Source organism: Gymnoscopelus braueri (genome assembly GCF_963280865.1).
Source record: "Gymnoscopelus braueri genome assembly, chromosome: 7".
Classification (NCBI taxonomy): Eukaryota; Metazoa; Chordata; class Actinopteri; order Myctophiformes; family Myctophidae; genus Gymnoscopelus; species Gymnoscopelus braueri.
In genome coordinates this window covers 42,517,749-42,545,682 of record NC_137608.1, presented here as the reverse complement: position 1 = coordinate 42,545,682, position 27,934 = coordinate 42,517,749, and the positions used below count along the sequence as shown (strand labels likewise).

At 41.1% G+C, this 27,934-nt stretch overlaps 1 protein-coding gene across 1 annotated transcript; it reads right to left on the bottom strand.

Annotated features, from left to right (window-relative positions):
• Nucleotides 1-105: 105 nt before the first annotated feature.
• stxbp1b (syntaxin binding protein 1b) lies at nt 106-27,934 on the bottom strand. The gene is made up of 20 exons (XM_080434402.1): nt 27,843-27,934; nt 23,311-23,360; nt 22,965-23,046; nt 22,046-22,122; nt 19,603-19,681; nt 18,709-18,812; nt 15,373-15,521; nt 15,061-15,145; nt 13,753-13,883; nt 12,471-12,578; nt 11,133-11,193; nt 10,752-10,817; nt 10,548-10,628; nt 9,813-9,951; nt 5,510-5,619; nt 4,804-4,911; nt 4,350-4,438; nt 3,875-4,032; nt 2,777-2,900; nt 106-1,310 (listed from the first exon to the last, which is right to left on the bottom strand). The coding sequence occupies exons 1-19, from the start codon at nt 27,877-27,879 to the stop codon at nt 2,791-2,793; spliced, it is 1,824 nt and encodes a 607-aa protein (XP_080290528.1). The 5' UTR covers nt 27,880-27,934; the 3' UTR covers nt 106-1,310; nt 2,777-2,790.

Genomic DNA, 27,934 nt, shown 5'->3' with positions numbered 1-27,934 from the left:
AACTATTTATATCAATCTGCACAAGCACATATAACATAAAAATAAACATAAAAATAGTAGCTAAATGACAGGGAAATAACGTCTACATCAGCACCCAAAGGCCAGTTTGTTTAATAGTAGAATTGGATAGAGGCCAAACACACATAAATCTTGGCAAGCACAAAGAAAGCTCATTACATTGGCCTTAAAAGCCTTCAACATCACCTTTGACTTAAGAGAGACCAGACCGACAGATAAAACGTGTACTGCATACACAAAATTAAGTTGAACAGAAGCCACTTTATTAGCCTTAAGTACATATTGCAGAAAGAGTGTTATTCATGGGTAATAATAACTTACAAGCATAGATTTCTGATAGTACTGATATCTCTTTTCATACACAGTAGATTACGTGTTACAAATAATCTCTATTTAACAACCATAGCCAGTGACAACAAGACACCATTAAAACAGCATAATGGTTACACACAGGGGACCCGTACAAAATATGAGTCTAGAGGAAAAACTAAAAACAACTAACAACCAAAAAACACTGGTCAATTTGGACAATGTAAATCAGCCTTACAATGGTCAATCCCTACAGTATCTTTATTATTGCTCAACATAACAGCTTACCACGGGTCAAAGTATGGCTTCAGGTTGACACGTCACTGTTCATCAAAGATTTATACAATATGACATAGTTGCTAATTGCTATAATACGTACGTAGACCTGAAGCTTGAAGGAACAAACAGCCTGTTGATGTGTCCCAGAAACATGAAGCCTTTCGGTTTCGGTAGTAACCACTGTAGTTTACCAACAGCTAATCCTCAATTCCTCAGTTTCCTCAAGCAAATCCTCAATTTCAGCCCACCCTCAATGAATGTCATCTAATCCGCTAACATGCCTTATTCTTTAGAAGATAAATGGTAGAAATACATCCCATCTATTGAAACCCAATACAATTGACACTAATCCCACCACAAGGCTTCAAATACAGTCTGATAAACTTAGCAAGAGGACAGTCTATGGTCATATGATTTAACAAAACAAAACAAAATTCAGGTAATGCATTTACATCATCACTGAGAAGTAGACCTACAGTATGACTATGAGCGGGATGTGAGTGAAATACATGATTCTTCTTGACATCTGAGGTGAGAGTAATAGTTACTGTATGACTTAGATGATGTGGATATATCCTCCTAGAAGTAACGAGAGAGGGAAGCTATAGCTACACTAGGTTCTTAGTTTGTCCTGTCATAGTCGGGTTTGTCCAATTCTTTGAGGGCTTTTAGAAGGCTTGAAGGGGTGAAGATTTCAGTTGAGCCTTGAAAACAAAAATGAGAAGATAAGGTAGAGTAAAACTACGATGGAATTATTTCATTGTATTAATTTAGTATTATTAGTTAAAAAAAAGACATGAAAGTTAAAAGAAAATGCCCCCCAGAAGTATGGTAAAGGTGACTTTTTTTTCTGTTTCTGTAAATAACAACACAAAAAATCTGATACAGTTTGGGATGAAAGGGCAAAACTGGAACTCTGGTAATAAAACAAAACCATAAGGAGAATGTGGAGAAAAACATCACCGGGGAAAGTTCCTGGAGGGAATCAAATTAATGATATGAGACACACACAGCAGCACATTTGAAACAGAATGATAAATGAAGAAAAGGGGGAAAGAAAACCCTTTTTATAGTTTTGCTGTTCTACTGGTCAAGCCGCAAACCAGAAAGAAAATAAAACATTATACATTTGTAGTCACTGCTATAACTTAGGGTTGAGTTTTTAGCATTGCGGTTTGTTTTATATTAAACTCTAGAATAAAGAACTGTATGCAGAACCCGTCCACATTTGGATATACTGTATTTATTTGATTGAGTGTTTTTATCACTTTGATTTTTATCATTTAAGTTTTATCATTTAAAAAAATTACTATCCTGCACACTGTCTTCACTTCATGTTGCACCTACTTTTATACAGTAGGTGCAAAGTTTCTGATGCAAGACCAAAAATGACTGAATGTTTGGATTTTTTACTATGCACCATGCCACCAAGACACTTAGGTGTCTTGGTGGTGATGATGTATGTTTGTCATTGTGAAAAAGCATAAACTCAAATAAACAGCTTGGCCAGAGAGCAACAATCCCTGGAGGCTAACAAGGAGAAGTTGGTGAAAGTGATATCACTTCCTTCTACTTATAACAATCTATTACCTACACACTCTAAAGTTTAAACAGCACACACATGGGGTGAGATGAGACAGAACAAAGGGAATGAGGTAGGTTATAGGGACCTCTACTAGTGAGCTCATTGCAAACTCTGAATAAAATATATGTGGGATGAAGCCTACGAAGTGAAGGATGATGGATAGGGGTTTGTTTGGGACATACAGGAAAGTCACATATCACATAGTCTCGCGTAGCCAGACAACAATTCCACAATCTCCAAATGCTATATAGAGTCTGGAACTATTCCTCCCGAAATCCGAAAGTGGAAGCTGGCACTTCCGTTAACGAAAATATATTTTAAAATATATTCACATTTTATGTTTTAATTTCCATTTCTGCTAAGCAGCAAGCTATATATGCTTAGATGATTTTTATTTATATTAGGATAAATTTGCACAACTGTAAAGACGAAACAGAAGTGGGGAGGAAGCTTCACATCCGCATTATATTTTAATCATGATCACAGCTTCCGTGTCCCAGACTGTATGACCGGAAACATTTGAAAATTGTGGGAGGCAACAGTCTGGCCATGCGAGACTACATATCACATGACTTGTGTATTTACTTCAGGACGTGTTCTTATTCTGCAGGCGGCTCCTCAGAGCCCTCCGGTGGAGCGCTGGGGTCCATGAAGTCTTGGTGCTGCAGCTCCTTTAGGTACTTGGTGGGTGTACTTAAGTGGGTGGAACCTACAAAACAAAACCTGTATTCTCAGCTCTCGCTGCATCCCAGACAGTTCTGCTTGAGTATAGCTGCTCTTTAGATATTATAAAAACAAAATTAAATCATGTGGATCCTGGGATCCACGTGGGAATGGCGTGGCTCCAATGTGGATCTCGCACTTCATGTGTCCAGCCTGTGACATCAGTCATCTACTGGATGACGTCAGCAATATGACATATCTATGATGTATGACTCTGAATTTGGGATCAGTCAGAGCCCCTTTGACTTCTATATATTATACAATTTAAGTTAAATATTTAAAAAATATATGAAACGAACAAAAATGTGTGGAGGTACTTCTGTGGCAACTTATCATATCACAAATTAGATAAGCCGCTAAAATTATAACCAGCATTTGAAATAAAGAAACAAAACATTGAAAAATAAAATAATATAATTTTTCTCATTTTGACAAACTATATTCTCTTTAAAAATAGAAAATAATTTACATGAATCAAATATTTCAATCATTAATAGTGCTGTTTATGTCAGTCAATGCACTTTCCAGGTTTATCATTTCCCCCAAAAGTCTGTGTGCATTGAGCGGTGATGAAATTTGAACTGGTATTGAATTGTGCTTATGAGGTACTCTTTTGTGCCTTTCTGCCTGCATCCTGCCACTGTCCCTGTGTGCTGCCACTCTGTATCTGATATAGAATCCGAGTCACAGCAACCCAGCTCAATGTGGTTAAGAGAGAGAAAGCGAACTCTCTCCCAAACTGCAGTATCCGCAGTAGGGGAAACATGACTATAAGATTTTTGTTCTTCATCAATACTTTGGCATTATTCAAATCACAAAAGAGGATTTATACAGTTCATTTATTATTTCTTTCATCCAAGAATATTGTCACTCCTCACTAGCTGTTTGCACTGTACTATATAGTATGCAATCATTACATTGCATATAGAGTAGAAAAACTATTGACAAAAGAATCCTCACCGATAATGGCTTCCCATTTTCCGTTGGCTTGGGTGACTTCATAGACGCAGCGCATCTCGCTGAACGTCACGCCTCCGATGATGAAGACAATGATCCTGGGGCCTGTCTTCAACTCCTGGGGGCCCTTGTTCTTGTGCCAGTTACCATAGCGAGCACTACTGGAAGAGGGACAGGGAGGGATGGAGAGAGAGAGAGAGAGAGACAGAAACAGAGATAGAGTTTACTGAATCAAGGGACTAATGTCTTCCTGTGAGGCCATCACTTCACAAGTAACAAGACAGTGCCACAATTTCAAATACATTTTCTTAAATGTTTCACCAAATGTCAGAAAAGAACATTTCCATGATGTACGGTAAGATGAAATCATGTACAATATTTTGTAGTGCTGAAGTGTGCGTGCGTGTACACAAATTGCTCCTCTGTACACATGCAGTACCCCTTGAGTGTATTCAAAGCATTCTGATAGATTCCATACCTTGATGGGGCAGCACTGCTTTTGGAGGATGCTTGTCGCTGGGAAATATATGGGTACTGGTTTTTGTCAAGTTTGTCCTCAATAGCATCCTGTAGGAAGACTTTATGTTAATGATGGCATATTATGATGGCATATTATATGAAAGACCCTAATATAAAGTATTGTTGGATGGGAGGGTTTGTTACTGATAGGCCATCAGTTAACCATTTGCAACCACCTTGTGGATCAGCTATTTTAGCTATTTTTGTTCAAAACCATCAAAGTATAAAAGGCTCAAGTGGTTAAGACAAACTGGAAAATCTGAAACAAAATGTAAGACTTAACAGTCTGGATTTGACTGTGCAGGGGCTGGTGTGGAACCAGTCAACTGAACAACAAGTCACCACACTACATTATCATCTTGCCACATTATCTACATTAAGTTTAATATCAATCATTCAGGGATGAGACGTGCCTCCATGATATCTTTGATGAGTGGAGTCCATCGGGAGAGCTGATAGGTCTGCTCGCTGACTCTTTCCTTACGGTCAGGCTTCTTGACCTTCTTAGTAGTCGTAGTGCCCTGCAAGGACAGACGGATAGGTCAGTGTTATGAATCACTTGTTCAGTGTACAGTGAAGGGAGAGTCCTGTTCGCCCGGGCGGACAGGATTTTGAGGTTAGGTTTAGGCATAATTTATGTGAGGTTGGGGTTACGGTTAGGCATAGCGTTTGTGAGGTTACGGTTAGGGTTAGCGTTAGGTTTAGGCATAGTTTTAGTGAAGTTAAATGTTAGGGTTTAGACGCAATCAAGGCGAAACACCAATGAAAGACGGAGTCCCGTATAGTGAACTACTTTGGGTGTTTGCCATTGTGTAGTAGGGTGTTCCAAATCTCAATCCAAAACTTTTACGTGGTGAACATTAGCACACTACTTTAGCCCAAATGTCCCGTAATGCAAAGCGGAAGGTGTTGATGGTTGTTGGATCGTTTTTGATGTTGAAAAAGAAAAGAGGCGCAACAAACAAACACGACAGACGGCAGAGAGGGAGATGTGTAGGAGAAACTGGGGCAACACAACTTTATTAAGTGGCCAATGTCACAAGTAACATACTGTAGGTGTGGTTATTGGGTAATCAGGGCAGGCTAGTGCTGCTATTATTTATAGGCTATGAAGCTCACCTCAGTGATAATGGGCACGCCCATGTGGGCCATGTTGGAGATGATGTCACTGTCCTCTGGTGGGATGCTGGCATGCTGGAGAAGCTTGCAAAGGTTCTCCTCAGACACACCTGGCATACGCACAATTACACACACACACACACACACACACACACACACACACACACACACACACACACACACACACACACACACACACACACACACACACACACACATGCACGCGTCCGCACGCATGCACACATGCACGTGGAGCATGCACACAACATGCATGCAATACACATCACAGACAAATACACACACATGAAATTATGCAGAGACAAGGAACAAATGAAAATGAAAATTTAGTTGCATTGCAAAAAAATCCATCTAACAAGTCAAAGTCTGTCTGCACTCTGCACACACAATTTTATTAAAGTCACGGTGCAACATTAATTTTACAGTGACCACTTTTTTTAGCACAAAATATAACAGTGAAAGATTATGTCAAAAACTAGTTACATAGTATGACTTTAAATCGGAATCAAATATATTTTGATTAAGGGCAGTGGATATTTAGCCTTTGGACGGCATTGAGAAAGGAAACGCTATGAAGATCACCATATAACCAGATCCTCACTCTACCCTTAACTTCACTAAACCCATTCCTATAACGTAGCTATACTATCAGTGCCTTACCTTACCTCATGCCTAAATGCAACCATAACAGTGCCGCTGCCTATAGTAGAGCAGGTAAGCATATAATCGTTCACTTTGTGATACAAGCATGAAATTTGGCACACATACCCTCTAAGGGCCACTCTTATAGAAAAAGGCGCTGGCCACTCAAAAATCCAAGATGGCGACCATTTTTTCAACATGGCTGCCACCTTAGTGGAGCAGAGAGTGATATCATCTTTCAGGTTGTGATACAAGGATGAAATTTGGCACACATACTCTAAGGGCCACTCTTATGGAAAAAGGCACTGGCCACTCAAAAATCGAAGATGGCAACCATTTGTTTAAAAATGGCCGCCACATTAGCAGAGCAGATAGTGATATAATCTTACATTTATTTATTTTTTTATTGATTTTTGCAGCCTTGGCCATGGTAAGTGCCTCTGAGATTTCAGCAGCTTCAGAGAGAGAGAGCCAATCCTACGTCTACCTCAAAAGTCAGGAACACATCTCTGCCATTTCTGTAAGGCTTAAGTTCAGGGATCTCTGCCATCAGTTTTTTCCTTTAGTCTGGTAGAGTTGATAGTAGGTGAGGTCACACCCAGTTGCTCCAGACGCTGCTGGCACAGGTTGCTCATATCTGCGAGACGGAAGACGGCAGGACCATCGGAACTGAGACTGGATTCTACAATGTAGTTGGCCAGTTCTGAGAGAACCAGGGGAAGCATGTCTGGTTCTCGTTCACTCTCAGATGACTCTTTTTGAGGGTTTTTTGATGAGGGCTTTTAGGTGGGATCTCTCTCTGTTGTAGAGACCAGAAAGACATGCACAGTGGTATTTCAGCTCCTGTGCTATGGCATCGCCACCACTCAGTTTAGTCAATAGTTTGCCATCAATTAGTGTCTGGGCAAATTCATGTAGTCTGTTGTTCAGGTTCATTGTCATTACCTGTCTTAGGTCAGATTCAGGGGATATTTTATCACAAAATATGCAAGCCAGACTATCATGACTGGTTCTACGGCGGTTTTATTGTGGCCTTCATCTATTTCACTACTTTGAGCATCTGACTGTCGCTTCCTCGCACGATCTACTTTGGTGTTGTTGAACATTAGTCGACAACTTGTGTGATACTTGGCCTGGTTTCTTCTCAAAGTAGCTTCTATGCCACACCTTCATCCAGCCTTGCTAGGTTCAGGATCATTGGCATTTGATTGATCTCACGAAAGAGTGGAACATTGGTGGCAAGCATGGTGTAGCCATCATGTTGAGGAACATGATGGGTTGGTGGTGGTACTAGGTCATCATTATTTTTGTCTATCTGACAAAGACAACATTTCTTCCAATCAGTTTGCCTGTTGGCTAACATTGGATTTGCGTTTGCCATTTTTTGGTGGATTGATTTCTGATTAAGGCCGAGGGGCTATCCTTTTACCAACTTAATCAAAGTGATACTGCACATTCAGGTATGAGATACAACTACGTTCGGGTGACCTACACCTAGCCCGATCATTCATCCAGTGCCATTTAAGTCCCGTGTGATCTGTACACCTTCCGGGTAAGTATACATGCACAAGTCATGAATAGCCCCGCTTAGCGCTTACCCTTGGCTCGGCTCTCTCGCGCTGGCACACCCCGTCAATTCAGGCACGGCTATCTAACTACATCTACTAACTATTACTAGCTAATTGACCGTGGCTGTTAGACAGCATTTGGGACACTGATAAGATATACTATTACTACAGTATTAGTAAAACTAGATCAGCTGACACTGAACCCCTGTAGTGAATATTATACAATGGGTGTGAGTAACACACCTGTGATCATATTGCATGCGTGTGACCTTAGTCAACCTTTAACATGTCTCTGAAAGCCCATGCACCTTCTCTTAGAGTAAACGTAGTAGTGTACTAAATTTAGGGAACTTCAGAAAGTTTGCGTCCTCTCTTATCTCAGCCTAATCAATTAGGGTTAAGCAATTTGTCTAGAAACATTGACATGTTTGCAGAAGAACACGGTTATCTGCAAGGACCAGATGTTCATCTTCCAGCGAAATCAACGGGGAGGCCATTTGCACCCTGCAACGCACAAGAGGCTTTAGCGCTTGTGCAAGAAGAAGAAGAAGAAGAAGTGGCCTTCTATGACCACGGCACATGGGCCTTAGATGCTGCGTGTTCCGCTAACCACCTAACCATGAACTTTTGCACCCCAGATCACAATACACATATAGAGAGGCTTCCTTGATTGTAATCAGTTTAAACCGTCCATTTGAGACCGCCTCAAATGGGATGTTCCACATTGAACTTGTATGTATATATATGACTGTCTGTCTTTCAATAAATTAGAACATGTTAACCTTGGACGCTTGTTTGAGACTTAATGTGTTCCCGATGCATCGCTCTTCTTCTATGCTGCTACAAATGAGACATCACCTGGTATTTTCCTATTAACTTCTCTCATCCACATCATCTGACCAGACTTTGAATGACCTAGAGAAAGAAAATCGCTACAACCCCATACTGAGTTACACAGCAATGACATTCACTCTATTATAATAAAATATATAAGACATTATGGTAAAACTCCTGGAAGTCATCTTGAAAAATGGCAGCCATATTGAATTGTTTGGGTGGCCAGCTCCCCTTTTCACAAGAGTGTACCTTGAAGAGTAATTGTGCCAAATATCATCCTTGTATCACAACCTGAAAGATTATATCACCATCTGCTCCACTATGGTGGTGGCCATCTTGAAAAAAATGGTTGCCATCTTGGATTTTTGAGTGGCCAGCACCTTTTTCCATAAGATCGGCCCTTATAGAGTATGTGTGCCAAATTTCATCCTTGAATCACAACCTGAAAGATGATATCACTCTCTGCTCCGCTAAGGTGGTGGCCATCTTGAAAAAAAATGGTCGCCATCTTGGATTTTTGAGTGGCCAGTGCCTTTTTCCATAAGAGTGGCCCTTACAGAGTATGTGTGCCAAATTTCATCCTTGTATCACAACCTGAAAGATGATATCACTCTCTGCTCCGCTAAGGTGGTGGCCATCTTGAAAAAAATGGTCGCCATCTTGGATTTTTGAGTGGCCAGTGCCTTTTTCCATAAGAGTGGCCCTTACAGAGTATGTGTGCCAAATTTCATCCTTGTATCACAACCTGAAAGATTATATCACTATTTGCTCTGCTAAGGTGGCAGCCATCTTGAAAAAAATGGGCGCCATCTTGGATTTTTGAGTGGCCAGCGCCTTTTTCCATAAGAGTGGCCCTTAGAGAGTATCTGTGCCAAATTTCATGCTTGTAGCACAAAGTGAACGATTCTTGCGAAATATGCCCTTTACCTGCTCTACTACTACTGTGAACCAGCTGCAAGCTGTAACCATGTGATTGCCCCCGACCAATCAAATGATAGAGATTGTGGAGGGTTCGACAGCTGAACATCCATTACCTTTGTTAAAACAAATTATCTACCTTATTCTAAGATACTGTCACTGGATTTAAAGCAAATGAAATTCCTTCGACATATAATGTGATCTTGACAGCTCAAACTGCTTGTTAAGATGGACTTCTTTTACAGTGCAACATGCCAGAATGTGAAATAGTTGAGTGCATCTGTGCCAAGGTGACAGAGGACAGAGTGGACATCTCTCACCGTTCTTCAGATAGATATAGAGGAGAATGATGCGCAGCTTATCAAAGACAGAAACATTGGCATCCAGAAGAATGGGGACGATGACTCTCATGGGGTCCTTAATCTTCTCTCCCTCTGCATCGGTGCCCATTGCCAAGTCCTACGGGAATTACAGTACATACACAAGAGGTGAAATTGGTGTAAAGTGAACGTATGTTCTTTTATCTTGTCTTATAGGGTACTGAAGTTCCACGCCCCAAATACGTTTTACCATTTAAAAATCCCACTGACTTTTTTATATATAAAAAATATATATCCAGGTATCTTACTCATATGGTTACCAAGCATAATGTGACACCATAAAAGTAATAACTGAAAATTGAAAATACAAGCCTGCCTGCAAAACACAGACTGTATCAAATGTAATTGAATATCATATACAATACAGGGAACATTAGCCAGAGGCATTGTGAGCTTGTAGATCGGCTATTTTCAAATGGCCGAAATGTATATAGGGCTGAAGTGGTTAATGTATGTTTTCTTGTTTTGTAATAATAATAAAAATCTACAAAGTAACTAGTAACTAAAGTTTTCAAATAAATGGAGTAAAAATATAATATGTGCCTCTGAGATGTGGAGTAGAGTGGAGTAGAAGTACTGAAAATTGGATACAGTAAACATAAATACAGTACTTGAGTAAATGTGCTTAGTTACTTTCCACCACTGGGTATAAGTGGTTAAAAATGAAGGTCTCACCTGCTCTACACGGCACAGCTTGTCCACAGAGCCCTGGTAGCGGTTCATGCAGTCCTCCGCCAGGTGGAGGTGGGTTGAAAACTGGAATCAGGAGAGGAGAGACACTGTTTGTTACTGCACACACGCACACACACATACATATCACGAGACACCGGCGCGTAACTAAGTATGAATCAGGCTTAACATATCACTTCTCTGCAGTACCTTACTGAGTTCCTTCTGATATTGCGGCATCTTCTTGAGCATCTGTGCCAGTTCCTTCATTGTCGTCTAAAAAAAATACACATAAAAGAATGTTGAATGCATATTTCGAAAGTTAATAATCCAACTGATACCCATTTTGGGGAGACTATCCGTACGTGTAGTTTAATATTTCTAAAACACATATGAAGCACTCTGTGAGACATCCGTTATCTTTTAAAGAGTCATTTTGTAGGAATAAATGTCACTTTTTTATTTTAAAACAGCAGCTATGTGGTGTTTGAGAACTTGAAGGCTACATTTCAGCCAATATGTCTGTGTGAAGGACAGATGAGCCGAGGGATAGGATGATGGAGTCTGAAAACAGAGACGAGTGTCCTCTACCTTCTCTCCAGTGTTCATCTTTTTACTGGAAGTGAACTCTTTCAGAGAGCGTGTCACAGCTCTGCGTGTGAAAGTAAGAAAGACAGATGGACAGACACAGACAGACAGACAGTGAGTGAGAGAGAGAGAGAGAAAGAGAGAGAGAGAGAGAGATGTTAACAATGTTATGAAGACATGTTCCTGGTAATGTGAGCTGTTTCGAGATGAAGATGCAATTAGTGGGTCTTCAAGGTCATCTCTTGCTATTTCCATGACTCATGCAGCCAACTGAGCCAAGATCAAGACAACAGAGGAGAGAGAGAGAGAGAGAGAGAGAGAGAGAGAGAGAGAGAGAGAGAGAGAGAGAGAGAGAGAGAGAGAGAGAGAGAGAGAGAGAGAGAGAGAGAGAGAGAGAGAGAGTAGTAAAAGACAGACAGATGTATAAGGGGAGAAGAGATGAAAGAGCAGATATGTTATCTTGATGCTTTGGTAACATTGTTCTGAGAGCCTGATTGAAAATAAAGCCTGTTGAATTTCACTGACAATGAATAAAGCCTGTTCATTTCACTGACAATGAATAAAGCCTGTTGAATTTAAGTGGAATGATTTAGTTTTAACTGAACTGAAAACACAGACAGACTACAAACAAAAGAGAAAATAGAAGAGAAATTTCAAAAACATCTGACATGTTTTTGTAAACCCAAACCTAGAGTGAAGAATACACAGTGGTCAAGGTGAGAGAAAAGTGGTTTATGATAGAAAGAGCACTGGAATACTGATGTTGCTCATCTCCCTCTCCCTCTCCCTCTCCCTCTCCCTCTCTCTCTCTCTCTCTCTCTCTCTCTCTCTCTCTCTCTTGCTGCGTGCATGCTTGAGTGTGCGTCAGTGCGAGTGTGTGCGTTCAGATCTGATTGTGCATGTTTTGTGTGTGTGTGTGTGTGTGTGTGTGTGTGTGTGTGTGTGTGTCAAAAAAACGGTATCTTTCTCGCTCCACAGTGGCACACACACACACACACACACACACACACACACACACACACACACACACACACACACACACACACACACACACACATACACACACACACACACACACACACACACACACACACACACACACAGTGTGTGTGTGTGTGTGTGTGTGTGTGTGTGCGTCTGTGCGTCAGTGCGTGTGTGTGCGTTCAGATCTGATTGTGCATGTTTTGTGTGTGTGTGTGTGTGTGTGTGTGTGTGTGTGTGTGTGTGTGTGTGTGTGTGTGTGTGTGTGTGTGTGTGTGTGTGTGTGTGTGTGTGTGTGTGTGTGTGTGTGTGTGTGTGTGTGTATGTGTGTCTTTGCATCACACTGTGGAAGCCACTCACGCGGACACCTCAGCGATGTGTTTGTGTCTCAGACTCAGCCAGAGGTCATCGTCCTCATCCAGCAGCACCTCCTTGGTCCTCGTCTCACCCATCCCACTGGTCTCAAACCTGACACACAGCACACCATGCAGGGGGGGGGGGGGGGGAGAGAAAGGAGGAAGAAACAGCAGGATTGACAGAGAGAAAGGGAAACAAAGAGGTGAGGTGTTATAGTTATTGTCATGTTGTTTCATGCCGACCAAACCAACTGCATAGATTGACATAAATTAACGGAACACAAAAAAACTTCTAATAGATGTTTTATAATTGATTCAATAGATCAGTCTGATTAATTACTTAAGCCTGGCTGTTCATTGTTGTATTGTTTATTGGATCTTGTTTAGTCGATACACTTATTTGTTTTAGCTCATGCTCATTTGATTTAGCTATTTTGTCTCATCTGTTTAAGGAAATAGGTAGCTGATATATTGCACTTTTACCTTAGCGCTAGGTATACTCTTGGTTGCTTGTTTTTGCAGAAAATGCACTAAAGACTTCTGGTGATTAGTAGTTTTCGTTCCCTACCTATGTTGAATACACTTATTGTAAGTCGCTTTGGATAAAAGCGTCTGCTAAATGACTGTAATGTAATGTAATGTAATGGCTGTATTATACTTCCATGTACAATGGTGGTGTGCAAAAATAGCCGATCTACAAGCCTCGACGCTGCGATGCGCTGTGAGGTTGTAGATCTGCTATTTTCACAATATATATATTTTTAAACATTCATTAATCGATATCGATATCGATGTGATATGATGTGTCCTTGACAATTACCCCTACTGTACATGCTAAGTCATTCAGAATGAAAGAGCCAGCTACAGTAAATGCCAGAAAACCAAGCTTAACTCTTTCACTGCCACACTTATTTCAGACTGTGTCGTCCCAGTGCCAGGAAAAAGGTGAATTTTTCCTCTGTTTGTTTTTTAACATTGAAGTGAATGTAGCAGCAATTTTTTGGATAGCGTTATCTCCTAGTTCCTTTGAGATAACCCAAAAAAGAAAAATACAAAAAAAAAAATTAAAATTTAAAAAATAAAAATAAAAAAAAAATTAATTAATTTTTTCAATTTTTTTTATTTTTATATTTCCGTCTTTCCGTCATTGGCCATGATAGCCATAGAGCCATCGGACGGGAATTCCCGTTTTTGGCAGTTAAAGAGTTAAAGGGTAGAAGTAACAGAATAGAAAATAAGATAATGTGTAAACATTTAGGGAATGTGATTGTGAATTGGATGCTTACGAGTAGACGTCGTTCTCTATTCCCAGCAGGTCGTAGCCCATGGCCTGCAGGGTGAGTTCGTGCAGGAGAGGAGACACTGGGTCAAAGCCACGGTCCAGGATCAGCAACTGGGTTCGAGATTTGTCTGGACCCTGGACACAAACAAACACCATAGACCTTTAACTTCATGTACTGTTTGGTAGTGTTAATATTTTCCCAAACATTTTCTACAATGTCTGTGCGAAGTTTGGTGCGGATTGGAGCAATGGTGCGCCTGTGGCACGCATGGTTCCCCGGTGGGGCTCCTGGGGGCCACATGTGCGGTCTGGTGTGGCTATTCTCAAGGACCCTGAACAGTGTTTGTGCCAAGTTGGTGTGGACTGGAGCAACGGTGTGCCTCGCAAGTCCGGATGTTACGTTTGTGACGTCCACGATCTCAGTCAGTCCGCCCAATCACCCTCTAGGCAATTTAATATAGGACAGGGAAAATAGCAGATCTGCTGTGTAAGCTCACAATGTGTCACATCAAAACCAACACTTATGTCATATCACAATTTCAATATTAGATCAATATCGTGATATGGTGTGTTGTGAGCTGTTGTAGATCTGCTATTTTAGCTATTTTTGAAAATGTTTGGGAAAATATTTATTCTTCCCTAGCCTTTTTTTATGCTCATTTTAGGAGGGAAAATAGCTTCATCATTCAATAGTTCTAAGCTGAGTCTGTAAACACATTTTGAACTGGGTCCATCAAAGGCTGGTGTAACCCCTAACATCCTTCAAACTGTCAAAGCATCATTTATTCTCTGTGTGCAGTGGTCAACGCCTGTGACACTGAATAAATGGGTTATTGACTTGTGAGTTTTTAAGCCATAAACAAATAAATGAAAGTCAATCTGTTAAATGGGCAGACCTGTGTGAAATTGTATTTTGAAAATAATGGGTTTTAAACAAAAGACAGTATGAGATGGGCAGGGCTTTCCACATAGGACAATATAAACATCAGCAGAACTTTTCGACAATCACAGAAAAGTAATTGAAAGTCATAATGAATTAAATATTGCAGTGACTGACAATTTTCTTGCCACTGTCTCCACTTTTACCCCATTTTTCAATGTAGCCATTTGGTTAAAACAAAAATTACAAATTCTGAAAGCCACATACGTAAGATAAACAGAGTGAGGGTCTGTAAGACATGGATTGTTTTCACCAATATATGTGTTTTCTCTGCAAGTCAAAGTAACTTGATATCATACACAGGATTATATGCAAATCCTATCTGACCCAGGCATGGTGATAATAACTCCATTACTCCATAAGCTCCATTACCTCTCCCAAGGTTGGGTCATCAGCCTTGTAGCCATCCAGTTTCTCTTGAAGCATCTGGGCCAGTGTGCTACAGTCTTTGTACTCCCTGAGCCAAAATACAAGACAACACAACATGAAGTCATCTTGAGTTAAATCTTCAGTATTCATTTACTGTTTCAATGTGTACACTCAGAGTAAAAATGAACACTGAGAATGTTACAGTGTAGTTCTGCTGTGGTATAGTGCGGTGGTACAGAGGGGTTGTTGTGGGGTTGTGTTTTCAGACTGAGCGACTGACTGTTCTCAATAGAGCGAAGGGTGAGCTGCTCTTACGCTCTGTATCGGACTCCAGGGTACTCCTTCAGGCTGGCACATAAGGTTGCGATCTGCTCAGCACAGCGCTCCAACATGTTGTTCTTCACATCAGCCTTAAAAGGGCTGTAGAAATCCTGGAAGGCATCCACTTTGTCCAGGGAGAATACCTGGAAGGCAAGAGATGAGATGAGATGAGATATACTTTATTACTCCCCAAAGGAAAATTGAGGCGTTACAGGGAGAGAGTTCTTATGCATTATGCAGTCTGATGGCAGTTGGCATAAGACAGTCAGAGGTAGCACACGTTTCACGCATATGAAAGAAAGATATTCCTCCCAGCCCTCTTCTTGGTTCTTCTCTCCCTTTGTTTCACTTGCACATCTGTCTTAAATGTTCATTCTAGGATCACAGGAACTATATTATTTTGGAGCTATGGTTCTGGTGCTCAGCAATCAGCTCTATTGTTGTCACAAATATATGTTTTTCAAGACATGCTGATTACAAATATTTGAGACTTTTTCAAATGTCCTATGCATCTGCGTAGTGGAAAGTCAAGAAAACATGCTGTATCTATCTCGCTCCACAGTGACACACACACACACACACACACACACACACACACACACACACACACACACACACATACACACACACACACACACACACACACACACACACACACACACACACACACACACACACACACACACACACACACACACACACACACACACACACGTAGCTGCCCCACCTTTCTTCTCACTCAACTCAACACTTTGGTCCACTTAAAAATAGCTGTCACAGTGTTTTTGCGGGTGTTAACTTGCTATATGACAGTTACACAGAGCCTCTGCCAACGGTTTTGAGTGACAAATATGAGGCAATTGCTCTTTCCATCTCTCCCTAACGCATCACATTTGAGGCGAATAACAAAGTTAAGACAAAGGTTACCAGCATGTCCTGGCCTACAGAGAACAGTGACAAACAACTTACAACAGTATTAGTTGCACATTAGTTGCACTGCTTTGATGATGATGATGATGATGATGATATACTTTTTTTTAAACACACTGTGTTTTAAATGAAATGAATGAGGTAATCTGTTTCATGTCAATTAAGTCAGTCAGTTAATCATGTTAGTTACTTTATAAAGATAATTTAAAATAAGTTATTCAATGGCTATACAGTATATTGTTATCTGTATAGGCTACAATTAATTATTCTGTAAAAACCCAATAAACAATGGTAAAAAAATATATACGGTATATATTCCTGCAACTTATTTTCAGTTTTCCCCCAATGTATTGAATATCAAACCTTTTCAAGGTATTGCTTCAAAGTGTTTTTTTTTTTTGTAGATTACACATGCAAGGCAGCAGAGCACAAGCAATTCGAATGAATAAATGAAAATGTTCCATTAAAAACAACCAATAAAGTAATAGGTTTGGCCTCGTACCAATCTTTTTCTAAGCCCTTAGATGGCACGCCAGAAACTAACACAATTTAAGAACTGGTACATGCGACAGACCACCTTATATACAATATCATATATTTCTAAAAAAAGTTAATAAATAAAGATCTGTGTGCTATAACTGCACTCTGGTAGAACTGCATGTGTAATCAAATGTTACAGATACAGATAGAAAAGCTTGTGTAATCATTTTGTGCTGGCCACTTCCTTGAATGTGAGGACATTTAGTTGATTAGAAAGTAATTCCTTTTCGAACAGAGATATACAACAGTTCTTTCCTTGTTCAAGGTCTCTTCGGAGACAATGTATTGTTTAAGGCATGTGAAACACTTTTTTGTTTTAAACATGCAAGTTGAATTCAAAGAAGAATGTAAAGAGATTAAGAGAACAACGCATTCACCCTATCCGGTCTGCTGATTGCACAGGTTAAGCACCATAGTGCACACTGCCCAATATGTGCCTGTCATTTACTCTAAACATGGATACAAATACAATTAGAATTCTTCAGGTGTGGGGGTAGACTCTTAGACTTTGTACAAACACGTTGTAGCCTATATGTGGGACTGTCAGTTAGATATTATAAATTATTTACAAACTAATATGCCGGGCCAGATATTATCACTGGTGGGCCAGTTGGTCTACTTCTGCCTTTCAGCATGCCATGGGCGGGCCATGTTGAAAGTAAACGTTTTGCAAAATTAGAATATGCTTCTCCAGATACCACTACACAACTGTTCACACACACACTGTCCAAAAACACACATAGGCCTACACAATCATGCATGCAAATATACATGTTTGCACGCACGCATGCACGCACGCACGCGCACACACGCGCACGCGCACGCACACACACACACACACACACACACACACACACACACACACACACACACACACACACACACACACACACACACACACACACACACACACAAATGGGCCCATCTGTTATTGTCTCCATCACATGACAACAATCTCATTGCTTCCCGTTCCAACACATTCATCTCCCATTGGCTACAACACCAGCATCGCTTCAATCAGCCAATGACGTGCAGGATTAGAAGGAGGGGAGGGTGGGACGAGTTGGAGGCCAGTGTTGCATCTCTCTCCCTCCCCCCTCAGGATTAAATCTAGAGGACAACAGTTGAGGATTGGAAACTAAAGCCGATCTGGAACATTCCATCAGGGAGAGAAACCATAGTCAGCAGTCCTCCTCCCACTGTCTCTCAACCATACTGGGTGACGGACAAAGATGTCTGACTCCAACACATCATGTGTGTATCTGTATATGACCGCACCAATTCTTTAAAGATGCAGTGCCACGATTTTACTTTCATTCATCTAAGGACTAAACATTAATTCTCATACACCACCCAGTGTGGTTAAAATGTGCCTATGTGTTTTTCTTTTTCCCATTTTAAGCTTCTCTGGCAAACATGCGAATAGGAACAGTCTTGTGCTGATCAGTACCATACCTATTATACATGGTACTGCATCAGTACTGTGTCAGCATGTGTATTTACAGAAATACATCTTTTTAACATTTAAGTGTACAGTTTTTAGAAGATGAAAACATATACCGAATGACAAATATCTATAAGGAAATAGGCCTGTGGCATGGCAATTTTAAGATGATGTGCTCACTCAGATGCATACACCCACACCCACGCCCACGGCCACGCCCACGGTCACGCCCACGCACGCACGCACGCACGCACGCACGCACGCACGCACGCACGCACGCACGCACGCACACACGCAGGCAGGCAGGCAGGCAGGCAGGCACACACACACACACACACACACACACACACACACACACACACACACACACACACACACACACACACACACACACACACACACACACACACTCTCACCTGTGACTCATAGGGCAGAAAGGCGACATGGATCTCAGTCAAGGCCTTCATGGTTTTTGAGGCGCGGGATTTGGTCAACAGACCGAACAGTTGGTCTGGGATTGCTGTGAAGAGCAGTAACGACAAATATAAGAGACAGGACTGAGCATATAATTACATAAAACAGCTGTTAGTTTGTCAATAATTGAGCCAGCATTTATGCTATGGCATTAGCTGGACCGTGACCACCGTACCAATTAAGACACCAACGCCCTTACACCATTAGTCTGGTGTAGAGTTGTACTGTATGTATTCTCACATTTACATATTATATTAATACTATGAGATTCAGTTTCTAAACGCAGATCCCCAACACTGCAAGCAGCCTACATTAAAGGCTGATTTATACTTGACCTGTGCCAAAACTTTAACTACAAGAATTCAAGAGGGTTTTATTACATTTTTATTTATGCTGTGGAATGTCGGCAAGACAGCAGTAGAATATAACACAATAAGGTTAAAAAGTACAGGCTCACTAAGTACAAAACACGATGCAACACGTTGTGAGCTGTATTAATGCTATTTTCGGATGCTATTTTTTATACTCTCACGAGAGTATAATTAATTAGGCATGAGGAGTATAAAAGTCAGAGCCATGTTGACAGCCAGACAATATTTCTTTTAACAAAAGATAGTAAACAACAGCTCAGGAGAGGAATAGCACTTCTTTTTTTAATCAATTAAGTGTGTTCAAGCGTGTCAAGGAGGAAAATATATCTCTATCCTGATATCTGTGAAGAGCCAAAATAGAATTTGCCAATGCTTCTTTCATTTTCAGTGATCATCGTCTTATTTGGAATTTTGGTGGGGGAAAAAAATATTTTAAAATAAAGTCTAATGCTATAGTTTGCTTACTGTCAGTGAAGAAGACGTGTGAGCCTCTGTACATCGGACTCTTTGGGTCTCTGAAGTCGTCTATTAGAGCATCGACAGACTGGAACAGAACACAGGACAATGGATCATGGTAAAACTTAGGGTGACCATATTTTCAAAAGCCCAAACTGGAACCACTTAAATCCGATTTCAAAAACAGCTCAAATAACCGATCTACAAGCTCACAACAAGTTGTGATGTTGTGAGCTTGTAGATCTACTAATTCCGCTACTTTTGACCATTTCCTAAACACCTTTTTTTTTATTTGTATTTTTACTTTCACCAGGGGCCTGTTCCTCAAAAGGTGAATTAGAGCTAAAGCCTGGCTTTACCACCTATCCTGGCTTAATTTAGCCAGGATTAGAGCTGAGTCGGTTCCTCAAAAGATGAATTATCTTGAAGATTAGTTTAGCCAGTTCACCCTGGTTAAGTTTAGCCTTATCCGATTCCTCAAAAGAGAATTGAAGCAAGCCTAGCTTAGTTACCATGGCAATTTAGCTGTGAAGTTAGCCTGGTCAGGAGCAGGCTAACAGCCAAGCTTACTTAATCCAGTGCCTTGTTCTTCAAGTTTTGTGAAATAGCTGTTAGTCCAATGACTCCAATCATAAACCAATGAGTTTTTCTACACTTATTCAATTCTTATGCGAAAATCAAAGATCTACAAGCCCGAAATGTTTTTGTCTTATGGCGGCCGGGGGTCCCCGGCCCCCCATGGACCCCCGCCCCCGTGGACCCCCGCCCCCGTGGACCCCCGTGTACCCCCGGCCCCCTGTGTACCCCCGGCCCCCTGTGTACCTCCGGACCCCCGTGGACCCCCGGACCCCCATGGACCTCCGGACCCCCGTGAACCCCCGGACCCCCATGGACCCCCGGACCCCCATGGACCTCCGGACCCCCGTGGACCCCCGGACCCCCATGGACCTCCGGACCCCCGTGGACCCCCGCCCCCGTGGACCCCCGTATACCCCCGTATACCCCAGACCTCTGTTGGGGGTCACGCCCGTTGACCCCCGTGGACCGTGGACCCCCGGCCGCCAAAAGGCAAGCTTTTCCCTTGTAGATATTCGATTTTAGAAATTTGAAATTAGAAAATTATTCTAAGTGTTTATAATTATAATTCCAACATTCACTTAAACTCCTTATGTTTAAACCTAACTGCATTATATATTTATGGATTTGTATATAAATTAATTGCATATTTTTGGACAACTTGTGCATTTAATTTGTCGGCAATACTTTGCCACGCTTTCTCCCTGGATCTATATTTATTGCGGCCGTGTTTCCTTTCTTGCTTATTATAAATTTTACTTCCTTGTAAGATTCCATGAGCTGCTGCAGTGCTGCTGTTCAGCCACAGAGAAGAACGCCGCTCTGGTTTTGGGCTCCATGATTGGTCAAGTTCAAGGATTCTGCTATCGACTTTCATGGTCTTTTATAGAAATAAGTGAAGCCTGGCTTCATTATCCTGGCTCGACACAGCCTGGCTTGACAAGGCCTAGCTCGACAAAGTCGCTCCTTTTCAGCCTGGCTTGGCGTTCCAGGAACCTAATAAACCAGGCTATACGGACCCGACTTTGTCAAGCCTGGATTTGACTTAAATCCAGGCTTATTTAATTCACCTTTCGAGGAACAGGCCCCTGATGTTTTCACCAGGATGAGGGACATTTATTTAAACACTTATGACTGCACCTTTCAACAGAACAGAACACAGAACAGAATCACTAAAAAAAAGGGTTGTTATCTTAATTGTGGTGCAAACTGGAACAATTTGGTCGTGAATTTTGAAAGCGGTGACATTTTAGTGTTGATGTTTGTGAGGACTCTGGACACACCAGCTTAAAGCCGGGACAGGCTACATGCACATCTCACCATTAATTATATTCCATCGCATGACAGTGTCACTCATGATGCGATGTGTTGTAATGTGAGCTTGTAGATCTGCTTTTGTGGGCAAGTCGTACAAGTACAAGTTTAAATCAAGCTCAAGAGTCAGATTATAATCGAGGGAGCATAACATCCACATAACAGCATGCTGCTCAATCAACTGAACGAAATTGGTACACGGATTTTGCTCCACCAAGACAATTATTGTGCAAACGTTTTGGAAATAAAACATGTTTCAAATGTCTTGTAGCAGCACGCTGTTGTGCTGACCTTCCACTAATATAATCATAGGATTGATGTTATGTCACAGCAAGCTGCACACACAGTACTATCCTCAGAGTTAAGGCACTCAGAGAGGATACAAATACTTTTGTAGAACCTTTTGTACCCTTTCTGAGTAAAATAAAAACTTTAGGATTTTACAGTGTGATCCAAATTTCACTGGGGTATAATATGCTCTCTTGCAAATGTGTCAAAATTGTGACATGTTGTGAGCTTGTAGATCAGCTATTTCTGGCACGCAACTTATACTTTTACGTACGGTATCTGTGGGCGTTAGAAGGTAGATGGCTTCCATGGTGGGCAGAGGCTCACGTTTCTTGGTTATGTCTTCAACAACTGGAGAGACGAGCAAAGGACAACACAATGTTATCAGTCAAATGGTGCATTTCTTGACTCATTAATCAGAAAATTGCCGTGCGTGATTCAAAGCTCATCGGCCGCCGCACTACGAATAGAGGCCCCTCTGGCAATTTTTGGGAAAGTGGTTTACCAACAATTAATCAATTATGAGGAATATGCCACATACTGTATGAGTTGCAAAAAAAAGAATGATTGTAAAATCATAACTTCTTCCATCTTGGTAAATTAAATACAATAGTGTAAAGCCCTTGCCGTGGCAGGGAGTTATTATTATACAAGGAAAGTGAGGGGAAGTGTGATGACATTGCAATTAAGGTTTCGCTCCTACAACTGCAGTCATTAAACTCTCAGCCTCAGGTAATGCTGTGCTGCACACAACCTTCACTAGAATCAGGCAAGATTTTATCCTATATTTTTTCCTCTAGTGAATTGGTATCCAGGTTCAGCACAGTCATTTGTCTTTGTAAAACTGCTTGGTCAGACACTGTGAAAATGACCTTGGTGTAAAGAATGACTTACTAACACGGGGTACTAAGATTAATAGCTTATTCAGGTGACAGAACGATGAGTAGATGCCTGGTACCGGCATTCTTCAGTACAATAAAACTACAGTTTACACCGAAATATGTATTTCTGACATTTATTAAGGTCAGACGACATGACGTGACGAGTTGTGACATACAACCTGATGCGACGTGACGTGACTGTAAACATAATTTAATGTTCTGTAATGTATTGTAATAGATGTAATGGAATATAATGTAACAAAGCTTGACATAACGTGATGTAACAAGTAGTGGTGGTTGGTGGGGACTTACTGGTGATTCCCTCAGACATGATGTCTGTCATCTTACAGCAGGAGGAGATCATCCTCATGGCCAGTTTGTCCACAACCAGAACCTGAAGAAAGAAAAACAAGGAAGATTTCAAGAAGCAACCTATACACATTTGCACACACACACACACACACACGTACACACACGCGCACACACGCGCACACACACACACACACACACACACACACACACACACACACACACACACACACACACACACACACACACACACACACACACACACACACACACACACACACACACACACACACACACACACACACACACACACACACACACACACACACACACACACACACACCCATACCTTCCATTGTCCTTTCTCTCTTGCCTTCTTTATAACATCGTTCATTATCTCTGCAGAGAGAAAAGAAAGTACAGTTCAGTCAAAATATCAGCAAAACTTGCCCAGTGATAGTGCAGCGATTAATAGATTATTACTTTAATATATCTGGACCTTGTCTCCAGAGGCAGAGGGTACTCTGTATCCTCGAATCTAGGCCATAGGGATGAGACGAGACAACATAGAGGTTGTACAGACTGGATCTAGATCATCCTCTATGTTGTCTCGTTCAGCTTCCCTACTTTCTGTTTCAATAAAGTTAAATGCAACTGGAATGTTAACTCTCCATAAAAATAATTAAGACACTTTGACACACTAATTGACACTGATAAAAGCTTCAATGCTGAAACATTGACATTGTAACACTTTATAATTCTGCATACTCAATAACTAAGGGTGTCGTTTAAACTTGACTTGACTCTGGACACTACCTTTCTAATGTGCTATTTGAAATTCTAACTGCCATGTTAGACATAGTTTTGACATAGTTTTGTTGCCAAGCACTTTATAGAACCATGGACATAAATGAACATCAAATAAACACACAACTTTATACTGTATTTCAGGTCAGAAGCGTGGGTGCAAGTGTGGGTGCAAGTGTGGGTGCGTGCATGTGTGTGTGTGTGTGTGTGTGTGTGTGTGTGTGTGTGTGTGTGTGTGTGTGTGTGTGTGTGTGTGTGTGTGTGTGTGTGTGTGTGTGCGTGCGTGCGTGCGTGCGTGCGTGCGCGTGCGTGTGTGTGTGTGCGCGTGTCACTCATGAACTACAGTTCATGAGTGAGCTAGCGTGAACTCTTATATGGCATCCATTAATAATTCTGTCTAGATAAGAGCGTGATCAGCTTGACACACATTCATGGCACCCTGACCACACAGATCCCTCCCCTCAGTGAGGCAGAGAGTGACGGAGAGGACATGACGCAGATGTTTATGCCATTGTGCAGAGGTGGAAAGCAACTAAGTACATGTGCTCAAGTACCGTACTTAAGTACTCTTTTTAGGTATTGTTTACTTTACTGGAGTATTTCCAATTATCAGTACTTTTATGTCTACTCCACTACCTCTCAGAGGCAAATATTGTACTTTTTAGTACAGTATTTGCCTCTGTGTAGATTTTGAATATAATTATTACAAAACATACATTAACCACTTCAGCCCCACATATACTTTGGCTATTTGAAAATAGTTGCGATGCGATGTGGTGTGAACTTGTACTTGAATGAATTCCCATGCCCTCCTAATATCTATGTGACAGTGGAAGAAGGTTTTAGGATTACCTGTAAACATACAGAATAAAGATGGCCCCTGACTGTGCCAGTGAGAGGCCCATAGCAATCACTGACCATAATCTCTTCCCAATCCTCTTACCCTGCCCATCCACCCATACCACTATTTCTGTGCTCTTTCTGTGTCATGGATGTAGCATCACAGGCAACCATACCGACAGGCACATACAGAGAAACACCCAGATACACCCAAAGCAGCACATACACCCAGACACAAAGATCTACACAAATGCTCTTGTTTGAATAGCAGACGGAATAATTTGCATGTATAACATTGACTTCAACATGTTCTGTTGTAGGCTATCTCCTATCCTATACATGAGAAATCAAATGAGAAACCATTTGTAACTCTGACGTTACTGGTTACAAAATGTAAATGAACAGTGAGGATTTTACTGTGTAGTTAGTTACTGATAATGCCAAACAATACTGCATACAGTGAATGGATCATGACTATCCAATTACAAAACAGGATTATGTGGAAGTGGCCCTGATGCCCTGTAGGACTGGGCAGCCTGTACCGGACAAGCAGCTTTCATTGTCTGCTCCTGTAGGAAGTCTGTCCAGCTGGCTGGTTCTAGATGTAAACAAACGTCTGGTGTAAACAAACGGTGGTTAAGACGCTTCCCTCTGGAACCAAACATAACCAAACTGAATTTCCCAATCGATAAGGTCTATCTAAAGAATGAATTCCTCCAGTGCCTTCCTCACAATCACATTCAGCACATCAAGCTTTGCTACTATCGGTCTTAACAAACGACTACAAAGGTGCGCTCCGCCAGACTGTGTAAGTCGTGGGTTGCGGCCGTCAGAGCACGAGAAAGCTTTTCTAGCATTTTTAAAACATATTGTGCAACTTTACGCATTTGTAGTGCCCCCTATGAGCATGAGCAGTGACTTTTGGGGATGCGCTCTATAGAGGCCCCTAAATATGTGATTCCAATTTGGGGTTGATTGGATGTTGCGCTCATGATATGTTTCTGCCACAGTGACATTTGTAACATTTGTGGTGCACTCTATAGGTGGTAATTTGGCTCAGAATTAGAGGCAGTTCAATATGTGATTCAAATTTGGGTAGATCGGACCCCAAATATGTGGGGGGGGGGGGGTTTCTGCAAAATAGGCCCCTCCTGTAAACTTTGGTGTGAATCTGTGTGAGTTGGGGCCAATTGAGGCCAATTTGAACAGGGGGTGTGTATGAAAAGTCTGATGCGGATTGGTCCAGCGGAGATAAGCTGTACACAGACGTATACACGGACACACACACACGGACAGGGGCAAAAGAATAATCTCCGCCTCCCTCACGGAGATAATAAATACCAACGGAAGAGCCGTATGCTATTTCATCAGCTGAGTTCATCAATACCTATACTGAGTTCAGCATGAGGATCAAATGCTGAGAAAGTATGTGGCTATTGTGTTTCAACATCATGAGTCAGGGGACACTCTCTCTCTCTCTCTCTCTCTCTCTCTCTCTCCCTCTCTCTCTCACGCACGCACGCACGTGACGCACGCACGCACACACGCACGCACACACGCACGCACGCACGCACGCACGCACGCACGCACGCACGCACACACACACGCACACACACACACACACACACACACACAAACAAGAAGTATAGTTTACAACTTTTAGGGTTAACTGAGCGACAATAGTTAATGTCAAATCAGGCAGGTTCCTCACTAAAATAGAGCATTGCTTTCAGAGAATTTCTCAAACTCTACAAACCAACACCAAGAGCGATCTGCAGCAGGTGTTCTCAAATAGGAGCAAAGCCCAGAATCCAGCTGAAGCTGTTATCCAGCTTGTAACAATGTGTTTTCAATGCAAGCAGATTTTTTGTCTGGGATTACATACTTTTATGTTAGTAAATGAACATATTTAACTAAATGTCACTACATTTCAAAGTAAAAATACATTTAAATAAAAAATAGACATACATTTGGGAAAAAAAAAATAACATTCGTAAGTAAAAATGTTAAATTATTAAAAGTACATATTACTTAGTGATGTGCTTTTATTTGAGATAAAGTGTGTTAATATGACTTATTTTTACAGTGTTACAATCACCCCCAACCACTGTTACAATTGCCCCATCACAGGGGCAATTGTAACACTGTGACTCATTGCATTCAAATTAATATTTTAGTCTTGTCCTTATTAGTGAAAGCTTAAAAATGTTATTATTAATTAGGGCACATATATATGTTTCTTATAGCAAAAGATGACTAGGATATTTTTATTAGTCGGTGAATTATGAAGGCAAATACAAAAAGTTTTACTTTTGTCCCTGGTCTCCCCTACTCAAGTACTGTACTTAAGTAAACATTTGAGGTATTTTTACATTACTGGAGTATTTCCAATTTTCTGTATTTTTACTTCTACTCCACTACATCTCAGAGGAAAATATTGTAGGCTACTTTAGCTCCACTACAATTATTTGAAAACTTAAGTTACAGTTACTTTGTAGATTTTGATTATTATAACAAAATATACATTGGTATTGATACTTTTTCCACCACTGATCATACTCGTGCCTGCCACAGTTCTCTCCCCCCGAGGATGATGTCAATGAAGGATGTAATCCCGCAGGGACTAAGATTAGCGCGTACGTGGATTTGCGCAAAACCAGGGCACCATGCTGGAGCTCCAAAGACACGCCAAACCGAGTCCAATAAACTATCGAATGGAGAACGTATTTCTAGTGATAAATAGCCTACAACATTATCCCAAACTGTAATACCATGGCTGGTTATTGCGGAATATAAAATAATAAAGAAAGAAATTGAACAGATGTTAATAAACAAAGAAAGTGCGTAAAATAGATTTTCATATTGGTTGCACTGCCACAGAACGTTAAGCAAATAAAACAGCATAATAAAATCCGCAAACGTTTCACAATTCATATTTTTCTGTTTTGGAAAATCAACCAGCGCACCACTGCCTTGTTGCGCGCGTCTATTTACACCATGCAGGGATCTCACCGTGCAAGATGAGGTGTGTAATGATAATATTAAGTTACATAAGTAGTTCTTCATATTAAGATAACCCCGACTATGAACATCCAAACATGTAACATTCAAATTAGATAGGCCTAATAATACTATTTAAAACAAATGGTTCGGAAGTGAAATTACTTTTCTCGCATCTTGCTTGCGAAAATCTACTTTATATATATGAAAAATATATATATCTCTTATCCTTACTTTCTCCAACAATGGATTTTAGTCCAAGTGGTGCCATGATGAGACGCGTCTCCACCGACCTGACCTGACTCTGACAGAACGCTGCTCTGGAG

What these genes read in the sequence shown, in the direction of transcription:
- stxbp1b (XM_080434402.1), bottom strand. Translation starts at nt 27,879, where the DNA reads ATGGCACCACTTGGACTAAAATCCATTGTTGGAGAAA. An exon ending in GAGAGAAAGGACAATGGAAG is followed by an intron (nt 23,047 to 23,310) that starts GTATGGGTGTGT and finishes TTCTTTCTTCAG; the next exon opens with GTTCTGGTTGTGGACAAACT. An exon ending in CCTGGAGTCCGATACAGAGC is followed by an intron (nt 15,146 to 15,372) that starts GTAAGAGCAGCT and finishes ATTTTGGCTCAG; the next exon opens with GGAGTACAAAGACTGTAGCA.